This window comes from Bison bison, unplaced genomic scaffold (genome assembly GCF_000754665.1).
Source record: "Bison bison bison isolate TAMUID 2011002044 unplaced genomic scaffold, Bison_UMD1.0 scf7180017864333, whole genome shotgun sequence".
Classification (NCBI taxonomy): Eukaryota; Metazoa; Chordata; class Mammalia; order Artiodactyla; family Bovidae; genus Bison; species Bison bison.
The window spans coordinates 918,350-938,463 of record NW_011494905.1 but is presented as its reverse complement, the minus strand read 5'-3'; the positions used below and the strand labels follow the sequence as shown (position 1 = coordinate 938,463).

Genomic DNA, 20,114 nt, shown 5'->3' with positions numbered 1-20,114 from the left:
ATAAGAATATGCTACCTGTTAAGGGAAATATGCAGTTAAAGCTAACACGATAATCCCTCATTTATACTTATCCATAGTATAGATCTTGTTTGGGCTCCAAAATCACTGCAGATGATGATTGCAGCCATGAAATTAAAAGACGCTTACTCCTTGGAAGGAAAGTTATGACCAACCTAGATAGCATATTCAAAAGCAGAGACATTACTTTGCCAACAAAGGTCCGTCTAGTCAAGGCTATGGTTTTTCCAGTGGTCATGTATGGATGTGAAAGTTGGACTGTGAAGAAAGCTGAGTGCCAAAGAATTGATGCTTTTGAAATGTGGTGTTGGAGAAGACTCTTGAGAGTCCCTTGGACTGCAAGGAGATCCAACCAGTCCATCCTAAAGGAGATCAGTCCTGGGTGTTCATTGGAAAGAATGATGCTGAAGCTGAAACTCCAGTACTTTGGCCACCTCATATGAAGAGTTGACTCATTGGAAAAGACCCTGATGCTGGGAGGGATTGGGGGCAGGAGGAGAAGGGGACGACAGAGGATGGGATGGCTGGATGGTATCACCGACTCGATGGACATGAGTTTGAGTGAACTCCAGGTGTTGGTGATGGACAGGGAGGCCTGGCGTGCTGCGATTCATGGGGTCGCAAAGAGTCAGACACGACTGAGCAACTGAACTGAACTGAGTCTAGTGGTTATCTGTGTTCTACCCCTTAATAGATTATAAGCATCTTGGGGTCATGGACTACCTCTTATAAATTTCTGATCTTTCATGTTACCTAGGGCAGCAACTGAATAAATAAATAGCATTGCTCCAGGGATCTTTGTTGCAGAGATACGATAAAGGAAGATAACAAAGGTGCAGGGAGACAGTAAGAAAGTGATACAAAGGAGGACCGACTTTCAGGGCAACTTTTAAAGAAAATAACAATAACCAGCAGAGGTGACAGGTGTGTAGAAGATGAAATGATTCACAGAAAGGGTTCCTATTAAATATCTGAAGACTTGGGAATAAGAAGGGAAGTAGGAGAGGTCGGCTGACCTGAGCTCTTCTCTGCGCCTTCGAATAAGTTCTTCATCTAATCGGTGGATACAGGTTCCTTCACTCTTGATCTTCTCAAAGTGCTTTTTCACTTCTTCTCTCCATTCAGCCTAGGTGAGGACAAATTAAGTTTTGTTAACTCCAGGAGTTTTAATCCTTGATATAACCATAGGACCCTGTACGAGACTTCCCCCCACCCACCCCATATGATTATACTGAAGAGCCTTATAGAATAGATGTTCAATAGTAAAATATCTCACATTAACGTATCTGCACGCCCTACCCAACTCTTCACCCCATTTTCTGTGTTTAGTCTAATACTCGATGCTGTCTTGGCCCCAAGAAACATTACGGCTGGCATGCTAGCCATCATCTCTGGAATAAAGCAGTTCAGTTTTAAGTCAAGATTATGGTGGAGAGAGCCTGGCTAGAAAGAACAGCTCTGATAACCATATGGTACAAGCATGTGTCAGTCAGAATATGACCATTTTTACATTCGACCAGAATCTCTCCTGGGCTTTGTTTACAAAACTATCTCGAGAAAATATTTAGTATAGAAGATCCAAGAGGCATGAACAACAGGAGAAGGGGATAAAAATACAGGAACTTATACAGGAATCTGTGGGCTTCTCAGGTGGCGCTAGTGGTAAAGAACCCGCCTGCTAATGTAGGAGGTGTTAAGAGATGTGGGTTTGATCCCTGGGTTGGGAAAATCTCCTGGAGGAGGGCATTGCAACTCACTCCAGTATTCTTGCCTGGAGAATCCCACAGACAGAAGAGTCCATGGGGCTGCAAAGAATTGGACATGACTTAAGTGACTGAGCATGCATGCATGCATGCATATAGAAATTTGGGAGTGAGAAAGAAAAGAGGGAAGGAGAAGGAGGAGAAAGAGCATGGTCAAAGAATTTAGTTGTCTGGAAAAAAATTTAGGAGAGGGATGGGTATCTAATATGTGATTTAAGTTTTTCAAAACGTAAGCCTCTTCCAATTTCCTAAATCTTTAGTAAAGCCCCTGACATTCACCTTGACTTTGGATGAGTGTATTTATTTGGTTTTGCTTTTTTTTAAAAAAAAAAATAAATAAAGACAGGTACTGAACTGCATCTTTGGGTCAATGACAGGACAAAGATAAAGGAACAACCAAAAGACGGCAGGGATGGGGGTCTAAAAAGCAGAGCCAAAGTGTCCATGTAATTCTAAATCTCCCGGAAGTTCACAAAAGTATTAAAAAGGACACTGGACTTTTCCATAAGGCGTGGTGTTTCAGACTAATTTCATCTAAATTTCAGGAGGCAGGAAAATCTCTGCAGGAATATAGTCTATAGACCATTTCTAGAAAAACAGCTAAAGGAGAACCTTCCTTAAATTATGTATGCACTAGTATCCCAAGAAGCTAATGAGATCATCTAAAATAATTTCCAGTGAAGGCTAAATATGTAACTAAATGTTTCTAACTGTATTGTCTTCCACAGCTCTTCTATCCTTTTAAGATTCATAAAAATGATCTCTCTAGACCCTGGAAGAAGTTATAGTTAAGTAATTGTGAAATTAGAGAAGCTTTCTCCCCAGATTTGCTGTTTCTCATTTATTTTTATAGAAGAAATTATATTACAATTATTTAGAAAGTGTTCATTCTGCCTATCTGTTTATAATATGTTAGATCTTCATATATATATATATACATATTGACTGACCATTGGGAAGCGATTTCTGTCAGTTGATTTTCTGGCATCAAATCTGCCAAGCAATGTCATCAAAAAGCCAAGATCTAGAATGTGAAGCCCATTGTTTGGCAACAGTCTTTGACAATGGTGATGGCGGTGGTTTGGTTGCTAAGTCGTGGTGGCATCTAAGCAGTGAACACAGGTTTGGTTGAGCCCAGGTAATTCTGTTCTCTTAGCCACCAGATTAAAGTCACAGTAAGAGTATTTGAGTTTTAAGACTGACAATCAGGGTGGTTGGACCTAAAACGGATAAGGGAGGGGGCCAAGGGTGGGTCTTAAAGCATCCTCTATTTTGAAAATCGTGTCAGTGGATCCTGACACTTTAACAGGGAACAAGAATATCTCCCTCTAGTGGTGAGGGATCAGATACTGCAGATCCGATATTTTAAATTCTAGAGGAAATAAACCTCCTGACACCTGGCTCATGGAATGTGAAACTTAAAAGACAACCCTCTCAAGATTGAAACTTATTAAAGTAGATTTCCTCAAAAGAAATTCCCTTTGTGTGAAAACACCAAGTACTGATTAATAATAATGTGTTTTCCTCAAAGGTACTACTGTGTTACAGGTAGATGTTAATTTTGGAGTTCCATCACATATACTTAGAATCTTTATGTAATAGGAGTTCCAATTTGCACTTAATCTGCAATTTAGAGATGTCTGGGCATATCTAAGAAATGGAGGTGGGCAGTTTGTACAGAGATTAAGGACTCTCTGAGAGAAAACATGAGGGAGGGAGGAGTCCTGGTGATTCTGACCTATAACAGTCATTAACATAGGAGTGGAGAGGCACTTCCTACTGTTCCACTAAAATACCAAGAAAACCTTGGGCCATAACTAGCACTATTATGTGATCTGTAACAAAATGTAACTTAACAGGGAAAGGACCATTTCATTGCATAAGCACAAGAATGTGCAAATTTGGAATCTGGAGAAGCCCATAGCTTTAGTTACTGCAAAAAAATAGCAGATCTTGGAGGGCGACGGCAGTTCCTTAAGGATAAGGCGGCATCCCATAGATGCCAGCTGGGGACTACAGTCTCTCAGCAGAAAACAGTACTAACCAATAAAGTAACACTCAGCAGATGCTAGGTGGAAGATTGCTGTTCTAGCCAGAGTCAGAGGAAAGGACGTGTGTGTTAGTTGCTCAGTCGTGTCTGACTCTTTGTGATCCCATGGACTGTAGCCCACCAGGCTCCTTTGTTGATGGGATTCTCCAGGCAAGAATACTGGAGTGGGTTTCCATTTCCTCCTCCAGAGAATCTTCCCGACCCAGGGGTTGAACCCAGGTCTCCTGCATAGCAGGCGGATTCTTTACAGTCTGAGCCTCCAGGAAAGCCACAAGGAAAGGAGGGCAGACATTAATACGAGGCTATCTGAGATCCCTACTCTTTACTGGGGATTTCCCCAAATCACATGTAGAGTGGAGGAAAGGAGTAGGGAGTGTTTCACAAGGTACCTAAGTCCAGTAAGCAGGTAAGGGAAAAATACAGTGAAATCTGGGTTATTATTGTGAATGGAATCCTCTTCATAGCACAGGTAAGGCCTGGGAAAGGCTGTAACATTTAGCAGGTTTTTGTCTTCTCAGATATGTAACTAGTTTACTGAAGCTCTTGCACCCATACCTTGCTCCTCCTATCTCTCATAACAGAGGTGTCAAAATGAAGCTGAATTAATATATGAATGGATGAATAAGACAGATGATATTCATACAATAGAATACTATTCAGTCATAAAAGGAATGAATTTGTGACATGCTACATCATTAAAGCTCAACATTCAGAAAACGAAGATCATGGCATCTGGTCCCATCATTTCATGGGAAATAGATGGGGAAACAGTGTCAGACTTTATTTTCTGGGCTCCAAAATCACTGCAGATGGTGATTCCAGCCATGAAATTAAAAGACGCTTACTCCTTGGAAGGAAAGTTATGACCAACCTAGATAGCATATTCAAAAGCAGAGACATTACTTGGCCAACAAAGGTCTGTCTAGTTAAGGCTATGGTTTTTCCAGTGGTCATGTATGGATGTGAGAGTTGGACTGTGAAGAAAGCGGAGTGCCGAAGAATTGATGTTTTTGAACTGTGGTGTTGGAGAAGACTCTTGAGAGTCCCTTGGACTGCAAGGAGATCCAACCAGTCCATCCTAAAGGAGACCATTCCTGGGTGTTTATTGGAAGGACTGATGCTGAGGCTGAAACTCCAATACTTTGGCCGCCTCATGTGAAGAGTTGACTCATTGGAAAAGACTCTGACGCTGGGAGGGATTGGGGGCAGGAGGAGAAGGGGACGACAGAGGATGAGATGGCTGGATGGCATCACTGACTCAATGGACGTGAGTCTGGCTGAACTCTGGGAGTTGGTGATGGACAGGGAGGCCTGGCATGTTGCAATTCACGGGGTCGCAAAGAGTCGGACACTGACTGAGCGACTGAACTGAACTGAACAACATAGATGAGCCTTGAAGACACGCTAAATGAAACAAACCAGACAAAGAAAGACAACTATTGTATGATTCTACTTCAGTGAAATATGTAGAGTAGGCAAATTCATAGAGATAGAAAGCAGAACAGAGTTTTCTGTGGGGAATAGAGAATGAGAAGTTAGTGCTTAATGAAGTAATGAGAAATTTTGAAAATTGATAATGGTGATAGTTTTATAACACTGGAATGTGATTTCTGCCACTGAATTGTACATTTAAAAATTTTTAAATAGCAAATTTTATAATATCTTTTACCATGATTTTTATAAAGTAAAGAAAAAAAGAAGCTTAGCTATGAGAAATGAAGAAGCAGGATGTTGAGGGGCTATGCTGCTGCTGCTACTAAGTCGCTTCAGTCGTGTCCGACTCTGTGCGACCCCATAGACGGCAGCCCACCAGGCTCCCCCATCCCTGGGATTCTCCAGGCAAGAACACTGGAGTGGATTGCCATTTCCTTCTCCAATGCATGAAAGTGAAAAGTGAAAGTGAAGTTGCTCAGTCGTGTCCGACTCTTGGCGACCCCATGGACTGCAGCCCACCAGGCTCCTCTGTCCATGGGATCTTCCAGGCAAGAGTACTGGAGTGGGGTGCCATTGCCTTCTCCGTTGAGGGGCTATAAGTAGTAGGAAATCTTAGATTCTGAGTCAGAAAGGTCTTAACTCCTGATTAGTGCATGAGTCCTCCTTACTGCCTCCCCCAGTGAGCACCAGCCTGTTTCTAGGACCTACTTGCTCATGATTAAATTACTCTTAAGCCTGTTTCTAGGACCTACTTGCTCATGATTAAATTACTCTTAAGTCTATCCCTCTAATGAGCTATCTGTCTCTGCAACTCCCAGCCCCGGAGTTTCTGGGTGGTCACAGTGGCACTGGGTAGTCAAGAAATTACACTTGCTCCTTGGAAGAAAAACTATGACAAACCTAGGCAGCATATTAAAAAGCAGAGACATCACTTCGGCAACAAAGGTCCATATAGTCAAAGCTATGGTTTTTTCAGTAGTCATGTATGGATGTGAGAGTTAGATCATAAAGGAGGCTGAGCGCTGAAGAACTGATGCCTTTGAATTGTGGAGCTGGGAAGACTCTTGAGAGTCCCTTGGGTAGCAAGGAGATCAAACCACTCAAGCCTAAAGAAAATCAACCCTGAATATTCATTGGAAGGACTGATGTTGAAGCTCCAATACTCTGGCCACCTAATGTGAAAAGTCAACCTATTAGAAAAGACCCTGCTGGGAAAGAAGGCAAAGAAGGTGGCAGAGGATGAAATGGTTAGATAGCATCACTGGACATAAATTTGAGCAAACTCTGGGAGACAGTGAAGGACAGAGAAGCCTGGTGCGCTGCAGTCTATAGGGTCACAAAGAGTCGGACACGACTTAGTGACTGAACAACGACAACGGTGGCACTCAAAATGGTGCGAAGACGAGGGTTGTAGAAGAGCTCAGAAGCAGGGCACAAGAGGCACCTAGCAGCTGGGACCTGGGGCCAGGCTAAAATGCTTCTAAAGACTTCTATCAAATGTAATTGAACACCAGGAGCAATAATTGTCTACTTGGAGAAATGGTTTATTGTCCAGGAATGAAGCAATAGCTTTGGCAGAATCTAATATTGTCCTGAAATTGGTTGCTTTGTTCATCTGTTCTATATATGCTGCTTCTTTATACAAGTGCTGTTGATGAGAAACAGATGAAGCATGTTCTCTCAGGAAGACATCAGCTGGGTTCTTGGCAGCACCCTTGACTGACAGTTTGGGGGGAAGGTGGTGACCGGCAGCTAAACAACTACTGGTTGATGACTGATGCGGGGAGAATTCTGGCAGCAGGCAGGAGGCAAGGCCTCAGGTACAAAAGGGCTATCAGTAAGCAAAACTATGCGCTAAAAAACTAGTTCTTGCCCATCATGGGAGGATAATTTGTCAAAACACAATTAATAAGAGCTCCCTAGCTGCCATTCTTATCCATCTCAGGAGTTCATCAGAAAAAGCACCCAGAACATACAACCTCAAAGAAGGCTTAATCTTTATAGCTTTGTGGGAGATGAATAATAACATCTTGCAATCAAACAGCTCTCTACAGTTTCCAGGGCACTTGCATGTTTATTATCTTATCTGATCCTCATCAAAACTCCACAAGGAAGGGAAAACATGGTTATCTTCAGTGTTTAGATGAGTTAGCTGAGGTTTATGGAAGTGTAATGATAATCCAAGGTCACAGGACAGGGATTTATGCTCAAAATCTGTTACTTTTCTCAGTACCTCCCTCATTAGTTCACAAATACTTCATTATCATTAGCCAGAGATGGTCTGAATTTCAGACCCAAACAAATCAGCTTGTAAATAACTGAAGAATTCTAGGAACTAGCAAGGGTATTTTGGACTATTTAAGGAGAGGTAAAATTTTACACTGGGAGAAAAAGGTGGTAGAATTTATGAATATTAACACATGTCCTATGCACTGTTTTTCCCTTCCATTCCTTCTCCCCTTCCTCTCTCTTCAAATTCTTGCTCTAACAGAACCTTCTCTAAGTTCAATTTTATGCTGCATAGATTAATAAAAGTGAGTTTATACAAGTAAGGATACTGACTGTAGGTACTAAGTATTATACATACGTTGGGCACTCAGAGTGTGGCCCTGGCTTCAGAAGTGATATTCTGGGAGCACACAAGTAAAGTTTGTTTAGAATTTGATGTTTTCCCAGTATGTACAGTCATACTGTCAATGACTTGTGAGTTAGTACTCTCATGAAAATTGCTTTTCAAAATTATGGTGCATAGAGTTTTTTTGTAAAGGAAGCAAAGCTATGATTGATACTGTATCCTAAAGTCTGAAAAATTTTCTAGAGACTACTCATTATTATGGGCTTCCCTGGTGGCTCAGATGGTAAAGAATCATTCTGCCACGTGGGAGACCTGGGTTCAATCCCTGGGTTGGGAAGATACCCTGGAGAAGGGAATGGCTACCCACTCCAGTATTCTTGCTTGGAGAATTCGATGGACAGAGGAGCCTGGTGGGCTACAGTCCACGGGGTCACAAAGAGTCAGACACAACTGAGCGACTAACATAACTCACACTCATTATTACTCTCTTTCATTTCACAAAGGGCTTAAATCTTTTTCTTAATGTAAGGAAATATTTGAACGATATCTAATCCAGTAACCAATACATACATGTATTTGTATAGGTAGGTAATGGTTTTAATAGTTCTAAGGGAATTTACCTGAATGAGCATCAAAGAACATAGGAAATGTCATGAAGTTATCCTCTCATTTTCTGTAAAATCAAATACTTTACTTACATAATAATTCCTCAGAAACACTAAAAAACTATAGGGACAAGCCAGACTATTCAAAGACATGGTGTGGGGAGAGCTAAGTTTGTGGTCACAGAGAATATGTTAGAACTTTGGGAAACAGAGGAAAAGTCTCTGATTTATTATTCCTTAGAAAACCTTGAGCCTTAAGTAAGATATTCCCAATATCTGATGGGTGGACTATCTCTCTGCTTCTCAGACACCAGAGAAGCACATGCCCCAAGCCTCTGGTTAAGCCAGTTAATAAAGCATATTTGGGGCCTTTTTTAACCTCCAGTGATGATGCCCCTCCCAGTCCAGTTTGCTTTCAAAGCACACTTTCCTGGTAGGTAAATGCATCACCCAGTGGAGTTGGGGGCTATCAGGAGTAGACAGACACTAATTGGTAACAAAATGTCTTCCCTGAGAATGAATCTTTTGAAATGATACTGGAAGTCAATGTAGAGATGGAATTCATTTAGCAAAAATTCATTTTAGAAAGTGAGACAAAGCTATTTGAGAAAAAATTGGACAATACTATAGTTAAATTCTATAAGCATAAAGCTATAATTTAAGATCATCACATTTATTTCAGAAGCCATAGTTTCCTCCTGTTTTCAGCCTATTTTATTCCTATTGCCATAGCCTGGGTCTGGGAGGGGTAAGTAAGGACCTCACATTTAAAGATGCCCCCACAACTCCCTATCCAAATGGATGGTGGTAGACCACTGGCCCTTATGCCATTTATAGTATTTTTATTTAATGGTCACACACTTATCACTAATACAACTATCAGGAGGCGAAGTCTATTTCTCAATCTGGGTTAGCCTGTGATTTGCATTGGCCAATGAGACACTGGCAACTACAATGCACCCAGGCTAGAAAATCACCTGTGCACTGGGGATTGCTCTCCTGCTGCATTTTTTACCTTGAGAAGACCATGTGAACAAGCCCAAGTTTGCCTGTTGAAGAATGAAGGGCCACGTGGAGGAAAACTGAGGTGCTTGAGCTAACAGCCAGCCAAGGTGGGACTAGTGAATGAGGCCATTTGGAACCAGCCAGCCTCCCAGCAGACCTGGCAACTGATGGTAGACACGTGAGTGAGCCTAGGCAAGGCCACGTGAGGGACCACCCAGCACAAATAACCAACCCATGGAACCATGAGCTCAACAACAGTGTACTGTGTTAAGCCATATGTTTTGTAGTAAAGGCTAACAGATACATTAAATTACATTTTATTTGGTGCTGCTGCTGCTACTGCTAAGTTGCTTCAGTCATGTCCGACTCTGTGCGACCCCAGAGACAGCAGCCCACCAGGCTCCCCTGTCCCTGGGACTCTCCAGGCAAGAACACTGGAGCGGGTTGCCATTTCCTTCTCCAATGCATGAAAGTGAAAAGTGAAAGTGAAGTCGCTCAGTTGTGTCTGATTCTTAGCGACCCCATGGACTGCAGCCCACCAGGCTCCTCAGTCCATGGGATTCTCCACGCAAGAGTACTGGAGTGGGGTGCCATTGCCTTCTCTGTATTTGGTGCTACTAGGTGAAAAGGTTAGAGAAAAGGTTCTCCTGGGCCTAATTCTGTCACAGGCTCTCTCTGGCCTTTAACTTTCCTCCACTTTACTTCAGCTTTTCTAAGTTTAAGGAAAGCAATACTATCATGAAGGTTAGCAATAATTTTAATTCAAATGTATGTACACTACAGTTTTCATATCTTCTTTTCCTCTTTTTTCTCCAACAATTTTACCAGAACCCACTATGAAGATGATATTTTACTACAAGGTATTTTCAAATAAGATAATTCATATATGTTAAGTGCTTAAAAAACCCTCCAAAACTCCAAAGTGTTAAAAAAAATGCCAAAGTTGTACGTGTGGCATTTATAATAATCATCATTATTGTTTCACAATGAGTCGAGTTATGTAATTGTTCTAAGAATCAGAATGCCCTCTTCTAGGAGCTGCTACTCCTCCTCATTGAGAGTTCCCTGTCTGTTTAGCAGGACCTGGAAGAGTTTCCAGACTTACCTGAGACTTGAAATAGGTTTCTTGTGGGGTGGCAAGTACATCTGCAGATGCGATGTCCAAATGCATGAGCGTCTGCCGAAAAGAAGGTCGGTTGCGAGGTTTACTCTGCCTAAAAGTTAAAAAAAAAAAAATAGCTTGTGCATTTCAGAAGTTGTATCTAGGAGGATAAAGATTTTATTCTACTTAACCAAAAAAAACAAAAATCAAAAAACAACATTTCTGACTCCATGTGTGGCTATATCTCAGGTAGTTTTGATGTATTGAAGAACAAAAGGAAAATGCAACTATGAGATGCCTCTAATGATGAACTAGAAATCTCTAGAATCTGCTTGATAATATTGATCCCTGAGAACTGGCAAAGTGGTGATAGCTATCATTTACTAAGGCCTACTGCTTCAAGATATCAGACCAAATTCTTTATTTATAATTTTTAATTTATCATACTATCCCCATTTCACAAATGAGAAAACTGCTACTTAGATGACATGCCCCAAATTACACAGATAGAAAAGGGTAGAACTAGTATGTGAATCCAAAGTTCTCAAATTCCGAGGCTCCTAGACTTTACACAAAGTAAGGTTATTCATTCCAAATACACGTTAGAGACGTCCCTCCTGTTTTAAATATGGTTTAGAGAAGTTTTAAATATGGGTTTTGTTTTTTTTTTTTGGCTTTATTTATTTATTTTTACTTAAATATGGTTTTGAGGAAGAAGGTAGAAGAGAATATTGGGAGAAACATATTTCTTACCATGTCTGCTTCATAAGGATTTTGAATCCATCAGGGCAAGTGGAAGGAACTGGAAGGTGTAGGCTATTGCTTCCAACCCCCCAAATAATGGCTGAAGAGTCCACATCTTTGTATGGAATCTCCCCTGTGAGCAGCTCCCAAAGCACCACTCCAAAAGACCTATAGTAGCCCCGGGAACAAGCACAGAAGATATTTCAGAAAGACTGATTTGTATTTTAGTCATTTAGTAATTTTCAGTCAAACACATAAAACTCTAATATTTCTATAGAAAAAATAGAAACAGCCAGGAAAACTCTGAAAAAGAAAATTAATGAGGGGTAACAAATATTATCAGATATTAAAATATACTACAAAGCTTCAGAAATTAACAGTGGTGATGAATAATCAGCTAGGCTAATGGAAAGGAACAGAAATCTAGAAATAGACCAAATACATATAGGAATTGAGTATATGATGGAAGTTACATCTTAAACCAGTACGGAAAAATTGGTTATTCAATAAATACTGTTGGGACAACTGGGGAAAAAATTAAATCTATACTTTATCTTACACTAAGATAAATTCCAAATGCATCAAAGATTTAAATGTGAGAAATGAAATCCTAAAGATTCTCAAAGAACATATGGAAAAAAAAATCTTAAGAGTAGTGAAAGCTTTTCTAATTAAGAAATCCAGAAGTCATAACAGGAGAGACTGACCAACTGCTTAAAAGAAAATCTTGACATGGAAAAACCCTCTAACATAAGCAAAACAACAAAAGTAAAAGTATCTGTAATTCATATACACAGAAGGATAATTTCCTTAATATATAAAATACTCTTATAAGTTGATAAGAATAAAATATCAGAAAACTTAGTAAAGGATTAGCGTGTAAATAAGAAATTACAAATGGGTGTGTAAATATATGAAAAAAGTACAACCTTATTTATGAGAAGAGATATGCAAATTAAAACTGCACCTAAGACACCATTTTTTTTAACCTATATGGTTGGCAGAAGATCCCAAAGTGGAACACATTTTGTTGGTGAGCCTGAAAAAACTATTATACATTTATGTTGGGAACATAAATTGATGTAATCCCTAATGAGGACACTTTGGTAATAATTACCCAAATTACAAATGAGCTCAAATTTCTACTTTATCTTATTTACTTTAAAATTATAGCCAGTTTTAATATAGGCTATTATTTTGGTTTAAGTCTAAAAGTTACTAGTTGCCAATTTTAAGAATGGAAGAAAAGCAACTACAGGAAAATATACTGTTAATAGCAGAGATTTGGAACCTCAGAAGAAAAGAAAAGAAAGATGAACACCTCTCCCTGCCCCCCCCCAAAAAGCATAGTCTATCAGGACTGTTTAACAAAAGGGCAAATAGCCCTGTATACCTCAAAGCATATAACTGTATCACAGCAAAGTACATCACTAATACACCTGATGATGGTCTGAGAATAAGTAAACTTCGTTTACCATGTTTTATTCAAGAAGGAAAGAATTATGTAATATATTCCAGAAAGACTTTTATACTAAATGGCTATTGGAAGTAAACTTTTAGTTTTCCAGAAAGTTCAGCATATTCTTTTGATGGACCCCCAAAACTGATGATTTACTGAGTGGATACTCACCCCAATTCCTCCTCTCCCAATCCTTCTTACCAAGTGTCATCACACTGGGTAGTACCTTGGGTTACATGAGACTGAAATCAACTAGAACTGAGTAATACTAAAGAGTATTTTGGGTGAGTAGAAGTGTTGAAATAGGAAGCACTAATAGGGTGAAAGTGGGATCAGGCTTTTTGGTCGGGACAGATGGCACCACTCACCATATATCAACTTTTTCAGAGACAGGTTCATTCCGTATCACTTCTGGTGCCATCCAGGCGACGGTGCCAGCGAAGGACATCTTGGTACTCTTATCACTGAGTTCCTTAGATGTACCAAAATCTGAAATTTTTACTGCATCTGTGTGAGTCACTAAAACACTTTAAAAAGAAATAAAGAAAGCATTCAGATTGTTAGTACTAATGAAAATCATGACTAACTGGCAACTGAAGATTTTGTTTGCTGACTCCTACGTTGCAGAACTCAGCTCTCTAGTTCCAGTACTACTGGGGCCTTAGCTACCCACCAGGAGCAGCCTTATTTATACTTGTGAGCAGCACAGCATACTGGGCTTGCTACACCTGGTTTTATCCTGCCTCCACCACTTGCTAACTGTGTGACCTTTGCCAATTACTTAATTCTTCTAAGCCAGTTTTCTCATCTGTAAGATGGAGACAATTCAGGTTACAGTATCTTATTCACAATTCAAACATCTCTGAAAATGGTTTATAAATATTTTCTCATATGTATAAAACAAACTCAATTTACTTATCCCACTTTGTGTGACTATCAAAGGCTTTGCCATGGATTTATGAATGTGTATGATTATAGGGTGTCGCCCTAGACTTTGCTGGGGGTGTAATGTAATGCCCTATGCTACCTTCTGAAATCATCTGACTTCAGGAGTTTTGGATAAGGCATTATGAGTCTGTAATGAATGGTCTCATAAAATTTTCACTTGAATTAAATGAGAGAAGCTATGTAAAGCACCCATCTCAATAAACATTGATTCTCATCCTTGCCAGTCTCAGGCAATCCAATGGGAAAATCACTTCTTTTAAAGCACTGTTTAAATAATGGCCAATTAAAATCATGCATGGAACCATGACACACAGGATTCATTAATATAAAAGGCAAGTAAGTATGCTGGGACTCTGTTAATGTTGCTAAGGAAAAGCAGGAATAAATTTAAGAATTTAAGCTCAGATTCTACATAAGTCATGTGTAAAATATTTTACTTGTTATAATTTGTTATTTATATAATTTGTTACATATTTTACTTGTTATAATAGTGATCTGGGATGTGACCTGGGGCAAGCTGCTTTTGCTAGCCTCAGAGTATAACCTAGTACCAGGCAAATCCAGAGTCCTAGCACCCTCACACACTGCCTGAATTCACTTGAAATAACCTGTTTAGAACATTAGAATGTTACGGAGTTAGGGGTTCAGAGGCTTAATGATATAGAGAAATAATTTGAACAGTAAGTCTTTTTTTGGGAGGTGGGCAGCAATCCACACAGCTTGAACCTGGGCCACAGCAGTGAAAGTGCTGAGTCCTAACCACTGAAGAGCCAGAGAATTCCCTAAAATAATTCTTAAGGAGAACAAGCTGATTATGAAAGAGGTCTTCGGCAAGGTATCTTGTGTGCTTTATATGTATGCAGTGGATCACAGAAACAACAGATTGTGTTAAAAATGTGAACAGAAGGAATGAACACTATAATAAAATTTTTGTGTAAGGAAAGCAAAGAGAAGGTTTTTAGTGAGCTAAGGACGGTAATAAACATTGTTGAGAATAACAGTGATAAATTAGAGCTGCTTTGCAGTTGATAATCAAGGACAGATTTGTATCTCTCACGGAAGAGGGGCAGGACTCACTGTGGATCCCTCATCTTATCAGGACGAGGAAGGATCTCAGTTCTGGGTTCAAGCACTACCTCCATGACTTTGGGCTCTGAGCTCTAGATTATCTTACATAAAATAAGAATAATGATACTTATTACATCTCTTCCACACATTTTTTTTTTGCCAAAATTAAAGCAGATATGATTAAGTATTTTTAAATGTTGTAAATCATGAAAGCACTATGCAAAAATGTTTGGGGAAAAGATTCTTTTCTGCTTATCTAAACAAAAATGTGATGGACAATAATGAAAATAATGTATAAAAATAGGAGCCACATTGAAATGTACTTAATCAATTTCTTTCTTCATGCACTTTGGGAAACTTGAATAAGCATTCCTCTTAAAGTGGGTTATTGGGAACCAAAGAATCATTCTGAAAACAAAGATTACTAGAAACAGCTCTGCTTCTCTTAAATAACAAATTTATGTTGTTTAATGGACACTGTGGAACTTTACCTGTTTACTTCTTTGCTTAGATTCTAGGAAGCTCAAAGCCAAATTCGTAGTCCACTTGTAGTGACGGTACAGAAACTTACGGCATACATTTTGTGGACAAGCTTTAGTTAATGTTTTCACTTTCTCTTTGCCTCTGGTTTATTTTTTAATCCATTTTTATTCTCTTGTATATATTTCTGAAACTCAGTTTTGGAAAATTGGTTTTCTAGGGGAAGCATACTAGGAAAACAAGCCTTCCAGTGGGAAAGTCTGGCATTCATTATCTGAGATGATGGAAAGTGAATTCTTTGGTTAATAATGTATTTTGTTTCATAGTTGTACAATTACAAAGCAACAAAAAGGGAAAACCATGCAGGTGCCTGGACATATATGCCATATAGGTGAGTAAGGAGGTTAATAACTATCTCCAAAATATGCAAATAGAGATATCCACTCTGCTTATTTAAACTGAACTGCAAATAGTCTAAAAGCTTCATTATGACTGACAAAATTCCATATTTCAAAACAATAAAATAAAATGACTGAAAAGTTAGCTCTAGCACTCACTTAGGTGATTTGAGATCACGATGAATAATTTTATGAAGGTGCAAATAATTCATTCCACTTGCAATTCCCGTGGACCAGTCTACTAGCAATCGAGGTGTGATTTTCCTGCCAGCTCGCAAAACCTCATAGAGTTGTCCATGGGCACAGTATTCCATGATGATACAGTAACATGGGGCCTGAGTACAAACACCCCTTTCAAGAAAACACAGACATATACATGAACACACAGATCACATAAACGTACATGTATACATATTCATACTTTAAAAATATTTAATAGATTTAATAAAGACAGGTTTTCTATCCAAATTATTTATAAAATGCATATATATCCCGATTCTTAAATTACCATTTAAGTCCCTGTTGTCTACATGTTTCTTTGTTAGCACATAGACAATTTTAGTTTGTTTTGTTCACTTCAGATATCTATTGTTGTTTAGTTGCTAAGTTGTGTCCAACTCTTTTGCAACCCCATGGGCTGAAGCCTGCCAGGCTCCTCTGTCCATGGGATTTCCCAGGCAAGGACACTGGAGTGGGTTGCCATTTCCTTCTCCAGGGGATATTCCTGATTCAGGGACTGAACCTGTGTCCCCTGCTTTGCAGGTGGATTCTTTACTGCCGTGCCACCTGGGAAGCCCTCAGGTATCTATATGCTATGCTGTATCGGTGCTTTTTCTGTGGGACCTTGTCATTCTAAAACAAAGAGCATCTTTCTCTGAGACTTGTGTAGCCTGGACACTGTTCTTTTAGATTAAGAATAATTTAAGTATCTTCTCTTAAAAATCAAATGGAAGTTTTATATATAATGTACAGAGAGAATTCAAGTAAAATATTTCTATTTTTACCATTAAATTTGTTGAATTTTAAATTACTCAAATTTAAGATAATTAGACTGAATATCAAAAGAATCAATTTTCTGTATTATAAATATCTGAAAAACATTTCTGTTTAGAATAAAAATAATGTCACACATTCTATTATACACCTATGCAGCCTCTATTTTCATTAATTCCTACATCTTCTATGAAGACTTCCCTGATTATTCCAGTCTAAAAAAATCTTTCTCTTCTCTAATTTCCTATGCTGCAATTATTTTTTTATATACTATTTTTCTCTCCCTCTACAGATTATCAGCTCCTCGAAGGAAAAAGTCTTCAAGTTCTTTTCTTCCTATCGCATGGCTTAGAAGTTCACAGCAAGTTCTTGACAAAAATTTCTTAACTTCACCTGAACGTTCTTTGCTGATAAAGCCTTTGCACAAACAGATGCAGAAGCAAGGGGTAGGAGGAGGCATAACAACACAAAAGAACACCTTCTATGAGTCAGGTATGCCTACGTGTTAGTTAACTGTCTTATTTAATCTGCCCCAAATCACTGTACGATAGATACTATCTTTTCCACTTCTACAGGCTAAGGCTTAGAGAGGAAAACTGACTAGATCATACAGCTAAACACGACAGAGCTCGGGTTTGAATCCAGGCTGTCTAACTTCAAAGGCCATGTGCTTTCCACGCACTACACTACACGGCCTCCTTTCTTAAAGTTTATTAAAATCTGTATAGACAAGCATACTGGGGATTCTTGTATTAATACTGTTATCTTATAAAAGTGGGAAAATCATATTAACTTTACTTCACAGTTTTGCTCTGAAAATAAGAAAATATAAAAAAAATTACCATGAGCAATTCTCTGTTGTCTTATCTCTTAATGATACGTATGCCCTCCTCCAAAAGAATATCATTATTCTACCTACAAGACTCCCAGCTAAAGTCCTCAACCAGCTACCAATTCATGTCCTATCTCTTAGGCTGCCATAAGTGGTAAAAGAATTTAGAAGCAGTGGCTTGTGAAAGTCTTAAAACAATGGCAGGTTATGAAGAAGTATAATTAGTTTTCATTTTCCCTGCCTTGATGTGCCTGTCAAATGCCACAAAGCTATTTCTATTACTTTCCTATCATTTTCTAAGCCCCCCCAGAATTCTTATCTTGATTAAAAAAATTATTATTTTTGGCTGCACTGGACCTTCGTTGCTGCATTTGGGCTTTCTCTAGCTGCTGTGAGCGGGCGCGTCCTTGCAGTGCGGCTTCTCATTGCAGAGAGCGCAGGCGCAGTAGTTGTGGTGCACAGGCTTAGCTGCCCCATGACATGTGGGATCTTCCCTGACCAGAGACTGAACCCGTGTTCCCTGCATTGGCAGTCGGATTCTTAACCACTGGCCCACCAAAGAAGATGCTCATCTTGATTTTTGAAGAAAAAATTTTTTTCAAGTTTCTGTTACTTGACTTTCAGAAAACCTCAGTGGAGCACAAGTATACAGCAACTACCAATAGACAATTGAGTTTTTACTACAGAGAAATGATGAGTAAGGGCAGACGTAATGTAATGCACTTAAGAACAACAAAGCAAATATTTGTTTGAAACTACTCAGCGTCCTATTCTACTATGTTTAGCTTGTCAGACAAACATTGTCTAACAGTGGTATTCTATATACTTTTCATCTCTCTTGACTGACAAATGAGAAGTAATCATTCCATCAGCCCTGTACTATGACAAGGCTTCTTAGTAGCTATAAATAACAGCTTTATAATCACTTCTAATTGCTACCTTTTCTTCCCTTTGGCACCCAATTCCATTAGGAACAGGCAGGTTGGGTTTTCTTAAAAGATTCCTTAAAAAATTAGAAGAAAAAGAGAATATCGTATTCTTTTCTTGCACTTCCCTTCTGTGCATGGTTTCTACTAACTTCAAAAGAAGCTGAAAGTACAGAAATCAGTATCCAGAGAGATGTACTAACATCTAATCATGCTTTAATATCTTCCAGACGCTCCTGAGTGATTCACTGGCCAGGCAACACAAGGGCACAGATGGCTGCAAACACAACACTGCACCATGCCTCAGGAGCCTGGTGTAATGGGCCAGGGACACAGTCTCACTATTGTTTCCCATGTAGAGGTAAAGACCTTTCAAGCATCTTCAGCCTAAAGAGTTGGACACCAATAAAGCAATCCTTATCCACAATGCTGAAAACTGTACATGCAGGTAGGAGGGTCAGAGGGTAAGGTGGGGAAAAGACTCTGAGTAAAAAGGAAGAAACAAAAGAAAAGAGGAAAAAATCCAGCTTCTCACACTTGCCTTCTGAGGACACATTTCTACCTTCAGTTATCCACGACATCCTGCTAGAAAGCCCCCAGGCCTGAGACTCACAGCCTAGTTTACTTCGGGAGGCCAAAAAGCCATGCTCATCCATAGAATATTCTATGTCTCAAACCCAGTGATTTAAGCTTAAAATTTAGTTAAGTAAAAGGCTCTTCCTTCCACTTATGAGGGTATATCATGCTATAATGACGATCCTCTCAGTGAAGTAAAATGAAGGAAAGGAGGGAGTTTCTCCACCCATTGTCTTGTCAAACTTATCATCTCGGGAAGGATTATGATTGGTCTCTATAGTATTTTGTTTTAGTCTCACATCCTCCTGGCCCTCCTAGGGCAACCAATAATAGAATCACTACAGCAACTGAAGTCTCTCCATGTCCTCTGCAGGGATGTTCCTTCTATAAGGAAATGAATCCAAAGACTCCATTTAGTATCCCAATAGATAAAGCTTCTTTTCTTTTCACACTTCTTTCCCTTTCCATAAGGGGTGTTGTTTGGGAATCAAAATTCAACCTTCAGTTCAGTTCAGTTCAGTTCAGTCGCTCAGTCATGTCCGACTCCTTGCGACCCCATGAATCGCAGCACGCCAGGCCTCCCTGTCCATCACCAACTCCTGGAGTTCACCCAGACTCATGTCCATCAAGTCAGTGATGCCATCCAGCCATCTCATCCTCTGTCGTCCCCTTCTCCTCCTGCCCCTAATCCCTCCCAGCATCAGAGTCTTTTCCAATGAGTCAACTCTTTGCATGAGGTGGCCAAAGTACTGGAGTTTCAGCTTTAGCATCATTCCTTCCAAAGAAATCCCAGGGCTGATCTCCTTCAGAATGGACTGGTTGGATCTCCTTGCAGTCCAAGGGACTCTCAAGTGTCTTCTCCAACACCACAGTTCAAAAGCATCAATTCTTCGGCACTCAGCCTTCTTCACAGTCCAACTCTCACATCCATACATGACCACAGGAAAAACCATAGCCTTGACTAGACGAACCTTTGTTGGCAAAGTAATATCTCTGCTTTTGAATATGCTATCTAGGTTGGTCATAACAACCTGTACCCAAGATTTTTATTCCTTGCTTTGGGGATACGATTCCAATTAGAAATTGTTGCATGACATGTTTAACTTTATAAGGAGAGTTTTCTTAAGGAAAGGATCCT

The 20,114-nt window shown here is 39.5% G+C and overlaps 1 protein-coding gene across 5 annotated transcripts in view; it reads right to left on the bottom strand.

The window, feature by feature from the left end:
* The window catches only part of MAP3K13 (mitogen-activated protein kinase kinase kinase 13), a 161,299-nt gene that overhangs the window by 18,080 nt on the left and 123,105 nt on the right, over window positions 1-20,114 (bottom strand). For all 5 annotated transcript variants that reach the window (XM_010853869.1, XM_010853871.1, XM_010853868.1 and 2 more), the window contains 5 exons: window positions 15,809-16,000; window positions 13,124-13,282; window positions 11,306-11,464; window positions 10,556-10,664; window positions 1,035-1,144 (listed from right to left, as the gene is read on the bottom strand). In XM_010853869.1, coding sequence (XP_010852171.1) covers window positions 1,035-1,144; window positions 10,556-10,664; window positions 11,306-11,464; window positions 13,124-13,282; window positions 15,809-16,000 — 729 coding nt within the window. The remainder of the gene's footprint in view (window positions 1-1,034; window positions 1,145-10,555; window positions 10,665-11,305; window positions 11,465-13,123; window positions 13,283-15,808; window positions 16,001-20,114) is intronic.